The 21162-nt window shown below is 45.0% G+C and overlaps 1 protein-coding gene across 2 annotated transcripts in view; it reads left to right on the forward strand.

Moving 5' to 3' along the window:
* dok6 (docking protein 6) overlaps positions 1-20338 on the forward strand; it is a 43218-nt gene extending 22880 nt beyond the window's left edge. Inside the window, exons 2-9 of one of the 2 annotated variants that reach the window (XM_041961779.1) lie at positions 975-1082; positions 4620-4734; positions 8035-8154; positions 10723-10912; positions 11293-11431; positions 12470-12575; positions 18732-18764; positions 20073-20338. In XM_041961779.1, coding sequence (XP_041817713.1) covers positions 975-1082; positions 4620-4734; positions 8035-8154; positions 10723-10912; positions 11293-11431; positions 12470-12575; positions 18732-18764; positions 20073-20227 — 966 coding nt within the window. In that variant the 3' untranslated portion in view covers positions 20228-20338. The remainder of the gene's footprint in view (positions 1-974; positions 1083-4619; positions 4735-8034; positions 8155-10722; positions 10913-11292; positions 11432-12469; positions 12576-18731; positions 18765-20072) is intronic. The other variant, XM_041961778.1, reaches the window with a different exon arrangement.
* The last annotated feature ends 824 nt before the right edge of the window (positions 20339-21162 follow it).

Genomic DNA, 21162 nt, shown 5'->3' on the forward strand with positions numbered 1-21162 from the left:
AAAGTCCCATAACGTTCATATGCAATGGAGATAAAGAACCCTTTGCTCAGCTGTGAGCCACAAAGCTAACATTATGCTAGCAAGATTTAAAGTCAATAACACTGCGTATGATTGACCAACAGTGAATATGATTTGACGGTATAACAACAAGACTATCCAGCAATCCAGCATCTCATTGTCCCCAAATCAGTATCGAGATTTTCGAGAACAAATGACAGGCGAGTTGCGAGAAGCAAGTTGAACAACCAATCGAATGCTAGATTCTGGCTTATGCGATGCTTCCTGCAGCTTGTGTGTTACAGTCGACTGTGGTGATTGGAGGACGAGGCGCTGAAGGACCACAGTCAGAGTTGTAATGAGATGTTAGCTTGTTGGCGTGTTGCAGAGGATTGTAAACCTGTTGCACTGGTCACTCAATTTAGATGCAGGCTGATAGTGGCCAGCAGATTCATTTAGAACGGAGAACAGACAGTTTCAGTGGAACTGCTTAGTAGGTCGCCATTGTCAGGAATTAATGCACACCCTGCACCCAATCAGAATCGAGTATTCGCCCAGACCATGGTATAAAATCAGGGAAAGAATCAGTTTAGTGCGCTTAATGTAATCCTGAGGCCAACCTATATTTGATCAATGGAAAAACATTCACAGCTACTTTAAAGTGTTCAGTTGCTTTGATGTTTGGAGATTTTGCCGAGGTGCATTTTAGCGGTTCAGCTTGAATTGGAGGGTGGTAGCCCGCGGTGGTTCCTCTGTTGTCTGCTCTGGTGTAGCAGGAGTTGATTTTTCTGTCCTGTTAACGTGATGTCGGGTTGAGTTCTCCGGGTTTATTATTTTGCGGTTAGCGGGAATCGACCTCTCTGGACAGTCGGCTTGTGTTCGTGCTGTAGCCTCTGTCTGCTGTTATCTTAATGCATTTCTTTGCTCGGGGAGAGTTGTGTTTCAGTAACAGGGCCGCCATCGTTCTCTGTTGTCAGATCTTCCGGAGGTGTTGGCTGGTGTTCAAGAAGGCCTCCAGTAAAGGACCCCGGCGGTTAGAGAAGTACCCAGACGAGAAGGCAGCGTACTTCAGGAGCTTCCACAAGGTAAACAACGACAACTGATGTGCATTATGAATTCCATTCTGATTCTCAATCTATTGATTTATCCCACTTATTTCTCTATTAAACAATTCATTTATCTACAAAATGTCAGCTTTTCAAGCATCACAATTTACACAGTGCTTCACAATAAAAGCAAATGAAAACATGCTGTATGTGGAGGTTGTGCCTGCAGCTTTATGGATGTGACAAGCCATGTTTCACTGAGAAAAGGGTTTAAATTTACATTTTAGTTGCTGCCACGAGGGCCGACCTAAGTCAGCTGCATCAAGATAATGCAGCATGCAGTGAACAGAATGCCATGAAATTAGGAATCAGTATTCGTCCAGAGTATGAATCCTGATGATTCGACGCCACCATCAGATGGCCATTCCCCGCTTGACAAAACTGAACTCTGATCTCCTGTAGATATTCATGGTCCTCAGAGGATCAGGAATGTTAAAGTTTGTCTTTTGTCCCTTTGAATTCCAAAAGGAGATTAAACCTGGCGCGTGACTCCCCAGGGAACGGTCTCTGGCCGAGTCTAAATGCTACCGCTGCATCGGCATGCAGAGCACATTCGTCACACAACAGCCAAGGGTTTCATTTTGCAAGTTGGCCAACTGGTGGAATTAATTAGCTTTAGCTGACGAAAATCTGACACCAGCGTTCGGCCACCAAAAATGAGGAGACGGGGTTGTATCCAGGCGCGGGATGCGCCCTCTTAAATCAAGGGGAAGAATTGTTGTTTTAAAATGCAGTGCTTACTAAAGGTGGGTGTTTTTACGTTGGATCAAAAAAAGAAATGGAATAAATGCTATCGCTGCACTCAAGCTGCAAACTTCCTGCCGAGAACCTCGTTTTCATCTTCATATAAAAAGTTCTGTCCATTGGCCACAGATGATGGAGTTAGGGAGCCATTAAGACACATTTTGCAACTTTATCTTCTCCTCTGGGGCCTTTTCCCTCCCTTTTGAAAGTAATAATCCGGAGTATAATATCTCTCTCCCCACCTCTTAAGCTCTTTGAAATATTCCAATTATGGCTCATTATCATGGCGAGGGGAGATGATGTTAAAGGAGTGGCACCATGAATAGTGTTTTATAGTAATGAGAGGAGATAACAGCAGCTGATGGGGGACTTTGACACCGGGTTTCCTACGTGGCAGTAGTTTGAGAGCTGATTTAGTGGTCTGCAGCAGGCCGTGTAATTATGAATTAAAGCGGGGATTTCTCAAACTCTGGAACTTCACGTTTTTTTGCATACAAGCACAAGCTGCAGTAGGTGGAGGTTTTGATCCACTATGTTAGCGTCGCTCGTCGCAACACTGTGAGCCATGTATTGTGAATGAAGCGTCTCTCTGCCCACTGCATCATGCTGTCACTCGGGGCATCCTGTGTGGCTGTACCCCCCCCCCCCAGAGGCATCTCAGACACCCGGCACTGGAGTGAGCGATGAGTGCGCACATGCACCAGTGCACCTGGTAATGCATCGCCACAAAGATCAAGAAAGGTCCCGTCTGAGGGCTTCATTCAACGCTGCAGTGCTTTGGGAGGAAATAGGCTGCACTGGTGGCTGATTTACAGAATCAACACAAAGGGGATTGGCTTTCTTTCTCCCTTTTTTACTTTCTCTCCCCACATCCCCTCTACTCCCACTCCTCCCTGTGCCTTTTTCTCCGTCAGAGAAGCGCCGGTCCACACAGTAAAACAATCCCTGAATATTTTTAGCGATATATTTGCCCCCGTGAAAAGTTGTTTTTTCTGTGTGCTACATTGAGCTCCTCACAGAGGCAGAAAAGTGGAAAGATGGAGCTGCGTTTAAACGCCTGAATACAGTTTGTGCATATGAAAGTGGAAAGAAAAGTGGGGTTATCAGATTTAGCCTCTCAGTATGTGAGAGGCTAAATAATCTCAACCACTACTGGATAGATTACCATGACTTTTTGTGCAGACAGTGATGGTCCCCAGAGGATGAATCCTAATAACTTAAGTGATCCTCTAGCGCGACCAGCAGGTTGACGCATCTCAATATCTATTCTGATCCATGAGCTTTATATATGGTGCCACCATCAGGTCCTAATCTTTGTTTTATGACTAAATACTTGGTAAACTAATGACATCAGCCTGGTTCAGAAGTTCACGAGTTGACCAAGATGATGTTAGCATATAACTCTGAGTACAGCCTCACAGAGCCGCTAGCGTGGCTGCCGACTCTTAGTCCTCTTAACGCGAGCTGCAACTTCCACCTTTGAATAAAACAAGAAGAAAGAAGAAGAGGAGGAGATGAGGAACTGGTCTCATCACAAATGACTCACTTTGCTCGGACTCTAGCGCCTTAGGCTGGGAATGCACCCAAACCTCTCCCTTAGAAACGCGGCTTCACACACACACACACACACACACACACACACACACACATACACATGAAGAGGCTAAAACATGCACAGTTACACACTGAGCACAAACAGAGAAAGAGATGAGAGGCTGGTGGAATCCACGGCTCAGAAATCCCCACTGCATCGTGGCAGTTAGTTATATGTACGAATAGCCTGCTCGAGGACAAATACATACTGTATCTTCACAGGGGAAGAAAAATCACCTCATCTCATATAAAATATTTAGATACGATCTTTGAGATGGATAAAAAATTACAAATGAAAAATATCTGCTATCTTTCAATACCCATAGCCTCCTCTCCCTTTCCTCGTTTTTCCTCTTTCCTTTTTTATCTTTCTGTGTAACTTGAATGCTGAGCAGAGGATGCCTGAATTGGGTGGGTGGGTGGGTGGGGGGGGGGGGGGGGAGAGAGATTTATTATATGCAGCGTTATCAAGCAAAGAAATCTGTAGTCCACATATGTTGTGTGTGTTATTAGGTCTGGTCTTTTAACCTTAAACAGTCGAGCTTTACTATACGGGCAGTGAGCCCAGCTAATTCATTCCCAACAGTCTGGCAAAGGGCCCACAGTTAGCACACAATGGACTACAATAATGTAATGGGCCTTATCTCCCAGGCGGAGTGAACACACAGAAGACTGTTGAACAAAATGGCCTGTAAATGCGGGCGATATTCAATTAAATGTAATCTTCTCTCTTTTTCCATTTGCGATCAATCTCCTGGTAAATTGATTTAGGTGCTTTTGATCGCACTCCTCCCCATTGACTGAAAAAGCTGCTTCAAGGAGAGGCACTTGAACAGAGGCTGCGCAGTGTGTGCAGAGTGAACACCAGGTCGCATTTATTCATAAAGTGCTTTTAAAGTAAAATAGCAATACATTACATGCTCCATGCACCACGCTGCAGAGAAGCTGACGCCGTGGATGATTTCGTGCTTTTTGAAAAGAGCTGTTCATAATCAGCAGGAAAGTGATTCATTTATCCCTCAAGATCGCCCACATTTTTATTTTACTTTGCCGTCCTTTACATGCTAAGCCTCTAACTGCTATTGCACGTTCAGCAAAGTGGCGGTTAGGGCTAGCTGCCGCTTCTGCTGCCGGCCGCGCTCATTCGAGGTAACGTGCCGCTCGCTCCTTCCTCTTTAGATCACCGAGCTCCAGAACATCAAGAACATCACCCGGATGCCGCGGGAGACGAAAAAGCACGCCGTGGCCATCATCTTCTGCGACGACACGTCCAAGACGTTCTCCTGTGAGTCGGGTAAGTGACCACCCGTCTCCTCCCATTCAGAGTTCAGATGGGCCTGTTTCAGTTCAGTTTTTTTTTTTTTTTGCATGCAAAGACTTGAGAAGTTGGGGGGGGCTGGTGTGCGGAAAGTTTGGCAGGGAAGAAGAATCACAAGTGAGTGGCAGAAAGAGAGAAGAGAGAGGCGAAAGAATTGGGGTTGAGCCAAGTGATGCTCATTTGCCGCTATATTAAGAGGTGGGAGGATCTGTTCCGAAATATTGATTTTCATACTGCAGGTATGAAAAACGATATTGGGCACCGTTTGCGGTGTGTTTCAACCCAATTATGGACTGTAACAATAGAGATTGCCTCTAATACGTGGACAGGAAGCCAAAGAGGCGCGTGATCTGCACATGGCCGCTCTTTAGTGGCAAATAAATGGAGCCGGATGAAGAGGACGCCAGGGGCCGGATGAGGTGGATGCACCTTAATGTGCTCGCACTAAACAGACAGGGATGAACTCAATCTTAACTCCAGCCTCGTGGATGTGTGCGCGCTTGGGCGTAATGATCAAATATCTGTTGATGAAGAGTAGCAGTAAACCTCAGGGGAAATATTATTGAACTTAGAGCGGTGAACTCTCTCTTGCCTTTACTCCGTTTCCCATGATCACTCACTCTTTCTCCCCCTCTCTGTCTCTCTCTCTCTTGGCTCATTTCCATGCCCAGAGCCTTCCCCCCCTCACATCACCATATGGATGTCTCTATCACAGCGTGTCCACTGACCTCCCATAGTCCTACACTTCCTGGAACCCCCTCACATTTACACCCCTCGCTCGCATTCGCACGACGACCACATGTAGAGAATGAAGAAACACACGATACCATTGATTTTTATATGTGACCTTTTTTTATTTGAGCTACTTTTCAAGTCATTGAGGTCCAGGAAGGACATTTGCATCAGTAATAAGAAATGAAATGTGTTGCATGATTAAAAAAAAACTGTATTCCAGAGCTGAATATGCCAGGTCCAGCTGGGTCAGTTTACATGAGAGCTTACCTACATGGGACGCTCATTTGGCACGCAGCCTCTCCACGACAGTGCCATGTCAATGGGAGCTTGGATCCGGAAACTGAACCTGGCAGTTGGAAAGGAAGCATTAAACTTATTTGCGGGCCGCCATCCAAAGAAGCCAGATCATTTTGAAATGTCGACTGTTTTCGAAAAGGAAAGGGAAAAAAAAGTAATTAGGCCTCCTGATGATCGCCTGATATTTTATTTTTAAAAATAACCTTTTGATGCCTCCGCCCAAGCAGTGCCATGTTGTTCTGTGTGCTGTCAGTGAAACAGGGAAGCCGAACAAAAGAGACGGGAGCGGATCTTACGTGTTTTGACAGTTGTATGCTTTGAGTGCATCTGTCAAATACGCACCATAAAGAGATAAAGACGGCGTGTGTGACCTGCAGATTGGATAATGTGTCAACTCCTTGATTTTCCACAGCGAAAGCAGGTCTAAAGAAATGTGCATACAATATAATGTGTTGTATTCGTACGTGCAACCACAGCCCACTGCTGAAATCAGGAAAGGACGAAGGATCCTGACGTATTCCTTCACTCCAACCTCATCCACAGATCGCCTCTCCATCCTCCTCCGTCACACACACACACACACCGACATCCTCCCACCACATTTCTCCATGCATGGCACATAGACCAGCGGGGCCGCGTCTCTCCTGATGAAGTGTTTGTTTGGATGATTTTTCACTCAGTAGCCTTAAAAGTGTGGGAGTTTAGATGCACTTAAAGGCCATAGTGACTCTGAATGAGAAAAGCTGGATCTGGGGAGGCAGAGCTGCTGCCTGTGACTGTGTGTGTGTGTGTGTGTGTGTGTGTATTTCTGCTTTTGGTGGCGTGTGAATTAAGTGCTCCAGGCAGCAGCAGACCTCCCCTTCACCCTACAGAGTTGTGTAGATCTGTGCCATTGGACACCAGAGTTGATCTGACAAACAGGCTGTCAGCTATTACACAAGCGAGTTTGAAGTGAATGAAGTGAAATTACCTCCGCGCACACATTACACAAGCATGGGTTGACTTTTGATTAGCAGACACAGAGACATTGTGGCGTTCCCGCTCTTACATCACCGGCTATAGTTTCATATCACAGAGTTCCTCGGGGCCCGGAGTTAAGGAGCTTCAGAAAGATAACCAACTCCAGCACTCGCCTCATTTCATACCTCAGTAACTCTCAGCGAACGCTCACATAAGACAATGGGAAATCTTCTGCGTTGTAAACACTGTTTCTTTTTCTGACTTTTACAGGAATGGAAGTTGGTATTCACAAACAACAGACTGCCGCGCCGACTCCCAGATCTGATTCGCGAAATTGTTTGTTTCTGTCCAATTAAAAAAATTCAGTCTGTCACATGTTGTAGAAGCTGCCTCCTAAAAACCAAGACTGCTGCTTTAACAAGAGTCAATAATCTTCTCATCGTTTATTCCAAAGATCCCTTAAAGAAATAGTTGCTTTATTTGCTTTCTTGCAGGGAGTTTGATGCGCAGATCCCATTCTCATGTCTGTATGCTACATGTGTCGCTAACGTCAACAGATTTAGCTAAAGCCCCGGCGTTTTGTGCCTCGGTTTTATTGATTGAACAAACAACATGCTAATTAGTGAGCTGGTGCTGGTGGGCAGATTTGTTGCTGCCCTGTTTCCAGTCCCTGTGCTAAGCTAAGCTAACTGGCTGCTAATGAGAGCTCCATATTTAGCGTACAGACATGAGAGTGCTAAGGGTGCAAATAAGTGTACTTGTCCCTTTAACTGTCTCATTTTGTTGAAATATCCTTTATTTTGTTTCATGCATACAATTTCCTTTCCAATTAACAAGCTAGAGCTTAAAGGCCTACTTCAATTTGGAAAATAGCTTATTGATTGTCTGAATAGATGATCACCAGCTTCGGCTGCGACTGTGGTCATTTTGTTCTAGCAGAGCTACTTATGTTGTACAGACTTGAAACTGAGTATTGGCAAAGGGAGGGAGGAGAAACCTAGCATTCATCCGTCGCTGGCCTCCTCTTTTAATCTCCCCCGAATCGATCACATAGATTTTTCTCCCCCACTGTTAGCTGTACTCGTGTCCTGTACGTGCAGTATTTTCTTCTGAACCCGCTGATTTATGTGCATGTGCATGTGCAAACACACTAAAGACAGCGGCGGCATAATCTGCACAGTGTGTTTTATTACATTTGTTGCATATGGAGGAGGTGTGTGTGTGTGTGTGTGTGTTTGATGGCGGACGCGCCTTAACGCTGTGCCGCCGCATGGCTGTGTGCAGAGCTGGATGCAGAGGAATGGTGTAAGCTGCTGTGCGTGGAGTGCCTGGGCAGCCGCCTCAACGACATCAGCCTGGGAGAGCCAGACCTGTTAGCAGCGGGGGTACAGCGGGAGCAGAACGGTGAGTGCCCAATTAGTCCGTGCTAACACAGCCAGCCATTCAGGGTCAGTCTCCCTCACTCCGCCCGTCACCAAGCAGTTACCGGTTGCAGTCTGGGCTCGTATGTGTTAATGCAACTGAGCCCTCAGAGGGTTAGGGGAGCAGAACAGCCACTGTCCAATTAGGCCTGGCTAATAAGCACCATTTTTTTGTCAATACCTGATCCGAAGTCCCCTGTAACAGTCTTTACTTACATTAGCACATATTGGTTCAACTTCAGAAGTACGTTTGGATGTGTGTCTGTGTGTGTGTGTGAGTTAGAGCACAGGTCACAGGCTGTGGTCGGGGCTCTGTTCCAGGCCTAATGAGAAGTGCTGTGCATCACTGGCTTCCCTCATAATGAAGCTTGTCACAGAGATGGATGAGATTATGGCTCCTAAAGCCATGTGAAATAAATGTGCTTCCCCACATATTCCACTCACAGGAAATGGAAATGGAAAAGAGAGGGGACAACAGGGCGCTGCTATCACGCTGGAGCTCATTCTCTGTGTAATTTGTAAACTCGCAGAGGAAATTGAAAAGGCAACAGGCAAAGAAGAGCAGTTTAAAGTTGTAAAAAGGCGAGTAATTGAAAAGAATCTGCCGTCATTTCAGCCCATTTCATTTCACTGTAGCCGTGAAGTGAAATCGTATTCTTCAACATAACTTGGCCCCGTTTATTGAAGATATCAATTCGCGAGTTTTTGACTGTGCCGCGATGTGAACTGGAGTGTAACGACGCAATTCCTCTCCCTCCTCTTGTGGCGGAGGTCCTGCTGTTTCGCAGCTCGTACAGAAGTTTGCAGCGGCGTGTTGTGGCGGCCAGCTGAGCCAGCGTCTCTCTGCTGCCTGTACGAGCCGACGGAACGGGCTGCTCAGGCCTGCGGCCTGCCCCCCCCCTCCATCCAAGCAGCAGGGGCCGGTGATTAGATCAGAGTTCATTTTCACTGTCCCTAAAAATACGCCACGCCGTGACATTGCCATTTTCTATCCAGTGCAGACACATGGCTTATTTTGAATCATTAAGTGTAATTAGTGAGAACTAATTTAGATTATGGAGAACTCTCTCCCTCGCCGTCTCTCGTCCTCCCTCCTTCTGCGTCAGAGAGTTAGTTTAATGTGGGCGGGCAGATTTGCCTCCATGATCGCAGCACAGCTTAGCGACCCCTGCAGGTGAAGTCATGTAAAGCACTTTTTCAAAATCCCTTCTTTGATGGTCGTTTTACTCTACATTTGCATACAAAACAGCTAAAACTAAAAGTGTTTTCGTAGCCATGTGCTCCATGCTCCCAGCCTCAGCCTTTAATGAGCAAAAACCAACCTCCTCATGCCTCTTATACTCCATATCTACTCCATTTTATCTGCAGAGAGCGAAGAATAGTCCATCACTTGATGAGAACTGATCCTCTATCTTAATCAGGCTCTTCTGCAACCGCTTTTTAAAATCTGAACAAAACTAAACCAAAAACTATTCAATTTAGGTTAACTTCCTATCCTGCTCTACCCTGCTTCTGCACGCTGTCGATGCTTCTGGTTACTGTTGTGGTTTCAGTCAATAACATCTGATAAATTACAGCTGCAAGAGAATTGTGACGGAAGTCTAAAATCTAAAAATCTGTCCATTTAAGCCTAAAGGAACAGTTTTAGTGGAGCTCAGATTTGCGCACGGGGAAAACAGCAAACCTGGCTTTGCCAAAGATGCAAAAAACTGCTTACTAGCACCTCTAAAGCTCAGTGAAACAAGTGAAATATGATCTTAATTTGTGAGCTTTGGAGGTTCTGGTGGGCGTTTTTTTTTAATTTAGCCGATGAACTGAGCCACTCTAGCTGTTTCCAGTCTCTGTCGCTGAAACTACAAGGTACAGAAAAATGGAGAAAGATGTTGCTTTTGATTCTTTTAAATGTCACCTTTCAATGCTGTGAGCACCACAGAATGAAATTCGGGATAGAGGCGGACATCTTGAAACGTGGACTAGTCCAAAACTATCTGCATGGCCACAGCAGATACCACGAGATGTAAGTGAGGAAATGTGTTTTTATCTGCGCCAGGTGTAAGCCTGGAGGGGATCCTGCGCGTGTGTGTGTGTGTGTGTGTGTGTGTGTGTGTGTGTGTGTGTGTGTGTGTGTGTCGGGAGCTAATCTCACATACAACTGGACTCATCATCCTCATGTCGTTTAGGACTGCACTGTCTGTTTTACTGACCATTGACTGCTGACTCCTCACTGAACAGGCTGGTGGGGGCCAGATGTGATCAACAGCTGCTTCACTTTGGAATCTTTTTATTAGGCAGACATGGCGTCCACGTTGGTGTCGGCAAATTCTTTCATTTCAAATTGACTTTTTGCATCTCTGGTTGTTGCATGTTCTCCTCTTATGCATACACACTGCACCCACACACAGCCAGCCCTGCGCTCCCTGCTCCCCACCCACATGCCCCAGACACGCCTGGTGGAGATCTGCACTGCACTAACTGCACTCTTTTAGTTTCCTAATTTAAGTGAGATGACCCTCCCACCCTTTATTGATAAGCTTCCTGTGAATCTTTTCAGAACGTTTCAACGTGTACCTAATGCCCACCCCTAACCTGGACATCTACGGGGAGTGCACCATGCAGATCACCCACGAAAACATCTACCTGTGGGACATTCACAACGCCCGCCTCAAACTCGTCATGTGGCCTCTCAGCTCACTGCGCCGATACGGACGAGACTCCACCTGGTTCACTTTTGAGTCTGGGAGGTGTGTGCGCATGTAGATAAGTGCTTGCATTGTCTTGTGTATGATTGAAATGTTGGTGGTTGGAAAGGGGGAAAAAAAAAAACTTTTGGAAGTGTCATAAAAACTTCAACAAAGCAACTTTGGATATCCAAAACATCCCAGGGTATCAGCGTTTGCCGCGGAGCCCTTCAGGCATTGATGTGACAGGTGCCGCTGTGAATGTGTGTCTTTGTTTGTGTACTGTATCTTCCTCGCACATGTGTGTGTTTGACTTCAGCGGGCTGTTATATCAGCGCGCCTGCACATTCAGCCATGCATATTTGTAAATCAGCAATCCAAGAGTGAGCGCGATCAAAGTGTGTGCACCTCTCTCTGTCTCTGTGTGTGTGTTCCTGGCGCAGGATGTGTGACACAGGAGAGGGTTTGTTCACGTTCCAGACGCGGGAGGGGGAGATGATCTACCAGCGGGTCCACTCGGCCACTCTGGCCATTGCCCAGCAGCACGAGAGGATGATGGAGGAGATGGAGAAGAGCTCCCAGGTACATTTTTACATTTATCTGACACCCACAGCAGCTCACAAACGAGGCCAGCAGCTTTATTCTAGTACTGCCAACATAACAAACAGCTAATAATGAGTGCAAGTGTCAGGAGTACTTACTTAATGCATGCGTGGTGTGCATCACTTTCATACAGTCCTAATTTATCCTGTTGCACCTTTTGCCAGAAGAAACACTGAGCGAGAGTCATTTGTACAAAGACTGCATCTGTACCTACACACACACACACACGCGCAAAGATATATTTTTAAAAATCTGGGTTTCTTCACCGTGACTTAATTTAGGCTGATCAATTGAGGCTGTTCACGGAATTATTTTTAGAAACCAGTGAACACAAAGCTAATAAATCATGATTTTCACACAAGATGTTCACACACACACACACACACACAAATCCACATTTCTCTCGAGGTATTGCTGCCTTGTTACTCCCCAAAGCGCTGCCTTGGACCAGGAGCCCTCTGACACCCCACCGTCTTGGCCTCCGCTCCCTCCTTCCATCACAACACCCCTCCATCCCTTCCTTCCTCCCTCCTTCCTTCCTCCCTCCCCGCGATCATCTGTATTCTTTATTTATGTAGGCCTGCCTAGTGTTTGATGAGCCTTGACCATATGGCCATGCTCTTGGACCCCACCATTTGGGAACATTTCCAAATGCGGCATTTACCCTCAGCTCTATAAATCACATGGATAGCTACACAAAAGTTGCAGAACGGGTGAATTAGCATGTTTGCTAGCAAGCAAATGCAGTTTTTTCACTAAAATATTAACACATTTCATATATTTAAGCCCCAGTCTGTCTCTAAAAATCTAAAACCCACCATCCAGTGGCTCGCCGACACCATAATCCCTGATGAATCCTCCCATCCAGAGTGGAAACACGCCATTCAACCAGCAATATGTCGTACTACGCACGCCCTTTGTTTACTGACACACCCAGAGCGTTTTCCCCTGCTGCGAGTGAGTGACGGAGAGTGACAGAAAGTGAGAGACACTCTAAGCTTTCTCTTTCTGTTTCAGATCCACTCCAGAGAGACGCTAACCAAGTCCATCTCCCTGCCACGCAGCGCCTACTGGCAGCACATCACGCGTCAGAACAGCGTGGGAGATCTCTACAGTTACCAAGGTACAGGCATGAAGCTGCTAATTATCATACGCACGGTGCTGCTATTTCTTCACCCGCTCGTGTCAGCGGTAATGTGTGGAGCAGTGAGGGGCGAGGTGATGGAAAGACAGCTGGAGAAACAGGAAGACGGGCAGAGGGAGTGTTGTACTCAGGGATGGAGGGATTGTCACTTTACGTGCCTGAAAATATCACTACAGTTACTGCAGAATCTGTCAAAATCAAGAATAAATGCCTCATTTTGTCAATATGTCCAAAATTATGCACAGAGCAATAAATACAGGACATAGACACGACATAACTGGACATAAAACATATTTTCATTATCATCTAACTGTCACCATAACAGAGCTGAGACTTATTTCTTATAATTAACAATAACTTTCAGTACAAATGACTTATTTGTCAGATATTGAGGTGACTCCAACTTTCCAACTATGTGTCTGGTTTTCCTTTTTAGAAGGAAATGACAAATTTTCTATCAGCAAGCGTTAGAAAAGGTCTCTTGTCGCCTCTGACTAATGGGACTTTTTTTCGTGTTTGGCCTTGAAACTAAGTCTTATGTGATGGAGACCTCTGTTCTCTGACATTTGTATATCCTCAGCCTCGTCGGCAGCGGCTGCCCCGCACATCTGCATGTTTAAACTTGTGACAAATACACATTTTACGTTTTTTTTTTACACATATTCATATAATTTTATCTTGGATTTCTTTATTCTGATCCCTATTTTTCACACCATACTTACAAGGCATGCCATGTTGCATTTGACAAATCTGATTTTCAATTTGAAGCAACATCGTAGCACTAGAGCCACAAGCAACAACCAATCAAGTCAATCAAAGGAGGGAAAATCTTGAGAGCTGATATCGAGCACAAACTGCTGTTTTTGATAAATATTACATAATTTGCATGATATTTAACCTTTCTTCTTTTTTTCTATTCAGATTTTTCATGTTTGGTCTACAGATCTCGATATTATGTGTTTAAAGGGTATTTTTATCAGTCATCGATCCAGATGTGGCTCCAGTATAAAGATGGTCATTTTTTAAATTTGATGCCTGACAGATCTGTGACATCAGCAGTAACTTATAAACTGAGTGCTGACAGTTTGTGGGAATTCATTTTTAATTTATGTTTGTCCTGCAAAAGGCTCCAAATTATTAAGTACCATTACAATAAAGCGTAGACTTAAACAGCTAATTAACACACACAGGTCAGTTTTGAACTTGGTCAGTATATGGTCAGTCATACGAGAATAGCATGGAAACATGAATACCAAATGCTGAAGTCTCGACTCAACCCATAAGAGAGCCTGTTCACACCTGCCGTTAACATGCCTCCTGGGTGATCCGATCACGAGTGAACAGGTCTAAGTGCAGGACTCATTGAGATCCGATCACTCAGACCACATTGAGGTGGTTTGAGCAGCGTATGGCCACGTTCTTTTAGCTGTGTGTATGTGAGCGTGTCCCGTGTGAAATACGTACTCACCATATTAAAGTGGGAAACAACAAGAAGACGCCACAGTAACAGGCAGAATGGACTCTCGGGGATGAAGTACGCACCAAACATGCTGTCTGAATGGGAAGGTGCACGTGTTATTTGCATCTAGAGCGAGAAAGCGAGATCCGATCCCAGCTGGTCGCACGTGGAGAGGCATCCTAATGCCAGGTGTGAACTGACGCTGGTCACTGGTGATCGGACCGCCCAGGACGCATGTTAACTGCAGGTCTGGCTGTCTTTAACCTTTTTTTTCTGTGATGAAACAAGAGACAGACAAACCCATCATCTAAACCACATTATGAGAGACAAAAAAACAACATCTGTGTGTGTGTGTTCTTGACAGTAAATGGGTTCATGTATGTGTGTTTGTGATGGAGATAAATGTCACTCCAAAAGCATGAACGTAGCAGCAGGTGCTCTGTAGCATTCAGGCTCAGCACCGAACGTCCCCTGTGTGCAGTTAATGTACACATAGAAAGATGGTGTGTGTTTACGTGTGTGTGTGTTGGCGTGTGTTAATGCGTAGATGTAGACCAGAGGCAGAAAGGTGATTAGTGAGCTGATGAGATTACGCTCTGTCTATGGTATTAGTTGATTAGTAGACTTATCTGAGGATTATGGGCCTTTTGGCTTTCACTGATAGAGCGAAACGGGAAGGCAGGCAAAGATGAAAGTCGCTCTGACGTCATGGTTTTCTTTTGAAAAGCTGAGGCCGGATTTTTTTTTCTTCTTTTCATTATCATTTAATTGTGGCCTGATAAGCTTAAAAGCAAAATATGAGTCTCCCATTCCAAACACCGTTATGTTTTTTTTCTCACTCGCACCCACTAAACAGTGAAGCTTCCACCTCAGGGTCATTATTTATAGGCCCAGTCTCTGTAAACTCTCCTTTTTAGACTCTTCCTCTCCAAACTCTGCTGAGCAGAGGAGCTTCTCTCCCATCCATCACCCTGGCATCTCCGCTGGTCCTCCCACACTTTCCTCCGTGCGTCCGTCCGATTCACAACCAGCCTCCGCCTTCTCCCGCTCACACGCATTCAGCGCTACAATTATCTCCCCTCCTTTCCCCATGAATAAATTGAATGCATCAGTGTGTTTGAGGACGCGGCGAAAAGGTCTAGTCAGACAAGGAGGACGGCGAGGGGATTCTGGGGAGTGACGGGAGTTTAACTCCCGTTGTGACACTAGATGTTTGGACTGCGGAAGGCATGTCAGGAGAGCCTCCCACGCGTCAGTTGCTGCCGCTGCTGAACATGGCTGCAGGCTGTCTTAGATGAGGATGGCCACGTACAGTAATTGCATTGATTCCTCATTGGCAGAAGGTCTCCACCTCCCTGCAGCTGTTTTGCATCCTCTGCTCTCTGCGCTGCAGCAGAGCTCTTAGAGTAACCTCGTTGTTGCGACAATTTGCATCTTTAGCAGGGATGTAAACAATTTTTCAGTCATATTTGTTGCCCACAAGATTGACACAATTTCCCACAAACGTCACGCCTCATCTTCTCAGAGTCGTAACTCAGTCGAAACAAAACACACAGACGTCAGGTACCAGGATCTCCAGTGTCCACAAAGCACACATGTCCATAAATCCTTTCAGAATAATAAAACACGGGCACTTTTTACTCATCACATTCAGACTTTTTCTTCAGTGTCAATAACCCTGGCGATCGTTGCCTGTACAGTGTGAACAGGAAGTAGCCAAAGCAGCGTGACGTTCATGACCCACATTTGCCAAAAGATAAATAAATAGGTTGCAGGCTAAAAACCGCTGAGGTGTAAATGGTTTCAAGTTCAATATTCAGGCTTTCACTGAGTAACGTTTCACCACATGTGCTGCGCAGTGCAGGATGAAGCTGACTGGTCTTGGACAGCTGTTTTTTTTACCTCATGATCCGACATTGAAGCCTCAGTGCGAGCTGAAGTTAGGGACCGTCTCAAAAGTGCAAAATGGCAAAAGAGCTTTTCAGATTGTTAGCTTTCTCATTTTTTTCATAGACACATCAGACAAGCTTTACATTGTTATATGCATGTAATACAAAATCATGCATTATAGCAACCACACCACTGCAGTTCTGACTTAGAATTTCCTACTGATAAAACCAGCTGTTCTGTTTCCACTGTTCATTAAGAGCTTTTACCCAGTTTACGTTTTAATTTTTTTTGGAGTTGGGGTTGAAATACAAATCATGCTTTATCAGGCTACTTGATTAAAAGCAGTACATATTTAAATGTCGTAAACGTTATTTAATATATTCTGTGGGCAGTTAGGCATCTTATTCAACACAGTAAAATGAAGCAATGAAGAGGATTTCATACAATGTGAACCACAAATCCATACTGAATACAAAAAATGGAAATTATCTGAACTAAAGAGATTAGCTTTACATTAAACCTTTAGTCTTTAGACATGTACATATTCAGAATCAGTGGTCATAGCTACAAGTTAGCTGTTTAAAATCACATATCTCTTGAAGGAACTACGTCTTGAATGGACACCTCATGTTTCCAGTTTCTAAATGCATTGATACATCACTTTATTTTCCTGTAATGCTGATAATATTAGCAAAAATTATTTGGGTGCAAATAGAGGTAAGAAAGCGGGAATTTGGACCCGACGGCTGGCTGGTTTTGCTCCTTGGCTGTATCGCTGCTTGCATGATGAATATCCAATCAGCACAGTCAATTTGCTGAGTCATGCTCGGGTTGCTTTCAAATACCCTGCGGGTCCGGGGGAATAATTAAGGAACGCAGTTTGCTGTCCCGTTGAGGTTTATTCACCTATTTGTTTATTTCTTTGCCTCTGTTAACAGGGGACCTGGCAGTGAAGTACAGTAACTGTATTATTTTAATAGATTTCATGTTTGCTTTTTATTTAGCTGGAAATGTCTCCAAAATACATCCCAAAAGTCTTGTTTAACGTAATTGAAAGTAATAATTGTCAAATGTGTTTTGTTTATAGGAAACTGAGGGATTTGGTGGAGAAAAAAAAGAATAACACTCAACCTTGATCATCTTGCAACACAGTACAAAACAAAGTTAAGCCCCACACCTTTTCCAGTAAAACCTAAGATAGATGGTTTAATCTCCAGAAACTGTACCCTAAGACAATGCATCTACTTTCTACTGCACTCCACCTCTACTCTCCTAATGTTATTCACTCTTTTGCATTTCACTGAAACCGCTGTGTTCTCCAAGTTTGCTGATGCATACAAATAAGTGCACTTTAAAGTTTTCGAGTTGAGAAAGCAAGGCGCCATGCCTGTCGGAAATGGTTCAATTACCAACTGTAATAGTGGAATGGAAAAGGGACAAGAATGCTTGTATTTTTTCTTGGACCCATTTTTATGTTTTTTTGGATTTTGCCCACACACACACACACACACACACACACACACACACACACACACACACACACACACACGCTTTCTCTCTGCATTTCATTGTTCTCCACAGTTTAGTGCCTTAGCATTAGCAATTCTAATGGGATGGAGCGCTGTTCTTAGTTTGATCGGCTGGGAGTGATACGAGGGGATTTTACAGAGAGGGAGCAAGTATCAAAGGCACGGGGACGAGATGATAGGAGAACAGGAAGATAACGCTATCTTATCTGCAACAGGCGACAAGGAATATCGTAGATGTGCATGCAAAGAAAAGCTGAATCCCATGAAAAATTCATTACAGCCAGGTAAAACTGAGTTCATCTGTTTGGGTCTCCTCCTGCTGGGTGCGTTTTAATCTCAGTCATCAGCGTTATTTGAATCCAGAGTGAAATTGACTGAGCCAATCTTTAGGCCGCGTTGGATTGATCTTTCATTGGTTCCAGCGTATTGTTGCTCCTGTGGCTGGTTTGCTGCACAAAAGACACAAAGCGGGATGTCGGCAGCCTTGCATAATCTGGAGCTTGTGGTCCGCGCAGCTTCTCTTTCTCTGGTTACAGCTGTTACTAGGGTGCCATCTGGGTGATCGCACAGTGAGGAAGGAAGGTGCAGACAGGTGTGTGTGTGTGTGTGTGTCTACATGCATGAATAGCGTGGTCCGCCATTGTATCTGTCAGTGTGTGTGTGTGTGTGCCCTCCCTGCCTGTCCTGTCTGCTCCGGCCCAGCAGCTGCCACCCCAGGCCAGATAGGATGACATGACCTTCCCTGGTAATGAAAAGGCACTGACAAATCACTGTCTGCTTCTCATAGGGAGAGCAGAGGAGGAGGAGGGATGCTGACACCGTCTTCTCTCTCTGTTTTTACGACTTTTTTTTTTTTTTTTTTCCGAGTGTGTGTCTGCGTTCGTGCTTCCCGTCCAACAGCGCGGCTCTCGTCAGGGGTCTGGCATCACACGACAAACGCCGCTGTTTATGACCGAGGAGATGATGAGATCTGCTTGCCCTCTCTGTCTGCGCTGGGCTCCCTGCCTCTTTTTTTTTTTTTTTTTCAGCCTAAATTGGCCTTGGTTGAGGGGAGGGATTGTCTTGGCAAAGATGTGAAAAGGATATGCCTGGTTGCGCACCAGTCGTCTCAGCAATCCATTAAGTACAGCGGGGAGGGGAGAGAAAGTGTCCCCCCCCTTTTTTTTTTAACTTGCAGTATTTTTTTTTTCTATAACATGAACTGAGCTGTGTCTTAAGCCTCAAACTGGAACCTCATCTCATTTTTCTTTATTTCAGGGAGTGGTGGAAGGGAAAGGCTAGTGGACAGAGGTGTGTGTGTGTGTGTGTATGTGTGTGTGTGTATGACTCACCTGTTATGGCTGGTACAGTCTCATCCTCACACCCACACCAGCCCCTCTGTGCTTCCTCCTGCAAGCTGTTCCCTCAACTCACACAGGAAAGAGCTCTTTTCTTGTGTTTTTCCTCCTCGTTGTCCTCCTTCGCTCGCCCTTCTCTTCGCTTCACACACATTTCTGCTTTCGCCCGGGCTCCTCCGTCACGCGGCCGCCCGACATTGATTGCCATGTTCACGTTTCACGTTGCTGAGTTGGCGGCGTGTCTTGCGGCCGGAGCCCCGATTCCCTTTTGGTGGCAGCATGACTGGTGCTGCTGGCCACACACGCAGAGAAAGCTCGGTGTGTTTGTGTGTGCGTGTTTGCTGTGTTATGAATGATTCACACAACTTTAAAATCATATTTGCTAATAAGCACTTCAGCACCACCAGCAAAAGAGAAAATGATCTTTCCGTCAATGTTGTCAGGGTGGCTGTGTAAGCTTATAGACAACAAATTCGAATTTTAATTTGTTAATCAAATTTCAATTAACCTCTGGCGGTAAATTGATTTGAAATGTGTGAAATGCATTGACCTGCAGCCATTTCTCCTTGCCTGTGTTAGCAGGAACCATACACAGCGCGCTGTAGGTTAGGGTTGATTACAGTGTTGCACCTCCTGAAATATTCATCAGTGGCCACTTCCTCCTTGTTCGGTGCGTGATCAGCACGATGCCAGCCACTTTATCCTCAACCTACCTCGCCATGCACTTCTTCCAAACAGCATTCTAATATATTATTAATGGTCTGACAGTTTCACAGAACAGCCCTCCACCCACAAGGATCCATTACTCCCTCTCTGTGCAGTTAACCAATATGAACTGCTGAACAAATTGGCCCAATTAATTTAAATTAATGTGGAGGGGGAAAGAGAGGAGACAGGAGACAGTCCAAAAAAAATGAGACAGAGTAGATCAGTCTGAAATGCTTATTTAAGGTGCAAAGGTTGATTTTCCATCACATTTGTTACTATTATACAACTAGAGGTTTATATTTCTGGATTATGTGAGAACCACCTACATCAGTGGCCTTTAAAAATGCCAGGATTATTCTTGCAGTCTTCATTTGTATATAAAGATATCACCACAGACAGTAGCTAAGCAACAGTTGCACCGTGAAGACACTGTCGAAGAAAACAGGGCTCATGTTTTTGATGTGACGTCCAGTTAAAATGAAACTTATTTTATGTGGCTGAAAAGAAAGGCTCCATTCATTCTTTCTCCGCTCTTTTTTCCCCCCCACAACAGGAAGCGGCCTGACAATGACTTTCATCCCTCGAGCACAGACGTTCCCCAGCTTTCTGTCTGATGAGCCAGAACAGGAGGAGAGCCAGCACCAGGAAGAGGCACCATCGCCCTCTAGTGGCTGTGAATCCAGTTGCAGCCTGAGACCCCTTCAATGACACAGAATTGCTCCACCAAACTGGACACTTTACCCACTGCTGTAGAAAGGATGTAGAAATATGTATAGCGACATGTGTAATATATCATTTCCTGGTGAGCGATAGTGTCAACTGTAGAGCGAGTGGTACATGAAACGATCCTGAAAGGGATGATTTTTTTTTTTTTTTTTTTTTTTGTATGTTGTGTGACAGCAGCGGTAGCTTCAAAGATTGCACCAAAAATCCTGTAAGTGTAGTTTTAGAGTGTTTTATGTTGTCAGTATGCTGTTAAAGCTAGCAGGACCCCCCTTTTTATTTTAACAAGAAGTTAGAGGCACTAACACACCAAGTTCCACTGTAAAATAATGTTTAAAAAAAAATAGAGACTTTTTTTCTGAAATTGATGAAATCACACCGGGCTCACTCCAACAATGTGCAGCCTCAGCAGCCATTTCCAGAGAAACGCCACCATTTTTGACACATAATCCTCCCATACCTACCGCACTTCGCCCCCTCACAAGAATGTGAAATTGATCAACGCCTTACACAAAAAACACTTGACTTTGATGGCAGTGATGAATCAGCTAAAGCCCTTAATCGGTTACAACCAGCAAAGGGAAAAAGACATTCAGAAATGTGCTTCAAGGAGCGGACTGTCATGTCGGAAATGATCGAATGCAACCTTCTCGCAGCCTCTACTTTAAACTGCCAACCCTGCATTACACTAGCAGAGCAATTTGGTTTTAATAGCTTCCTCGCTCCTCTCCAGCACCATACGTTGTATGATGGCACTGGTTCATTAGCAAAAGGAGAGAAGCAAGATGTTTGTGACCTGATGGGGCCACATATGCAAGGTGGAGGTAAAGTGTCATGTTCAAATGGGAGTAAAGGTTTTGAACAATTTAGCTTTAGCAGAAACCCTGTGCTCAGTAGAATACACAAAAACAAACAAAGGC

Source organism: Chelmon rostratus, chromosome 20 (assembly GCF_017976325.1).
Source record: "Chelmon rostratus isolate fCheRos1 chromosome 20, fCheRos1.pri, whole genome shotgun sequence".
Taxonomy (NCBI): domain Eukaryota; kingdom Metazoa; phylum Chordata; class Actinopteri; order Chaetodontiformes; family Chaetodontidae; genus Chelmon; species Chelmon rostratus.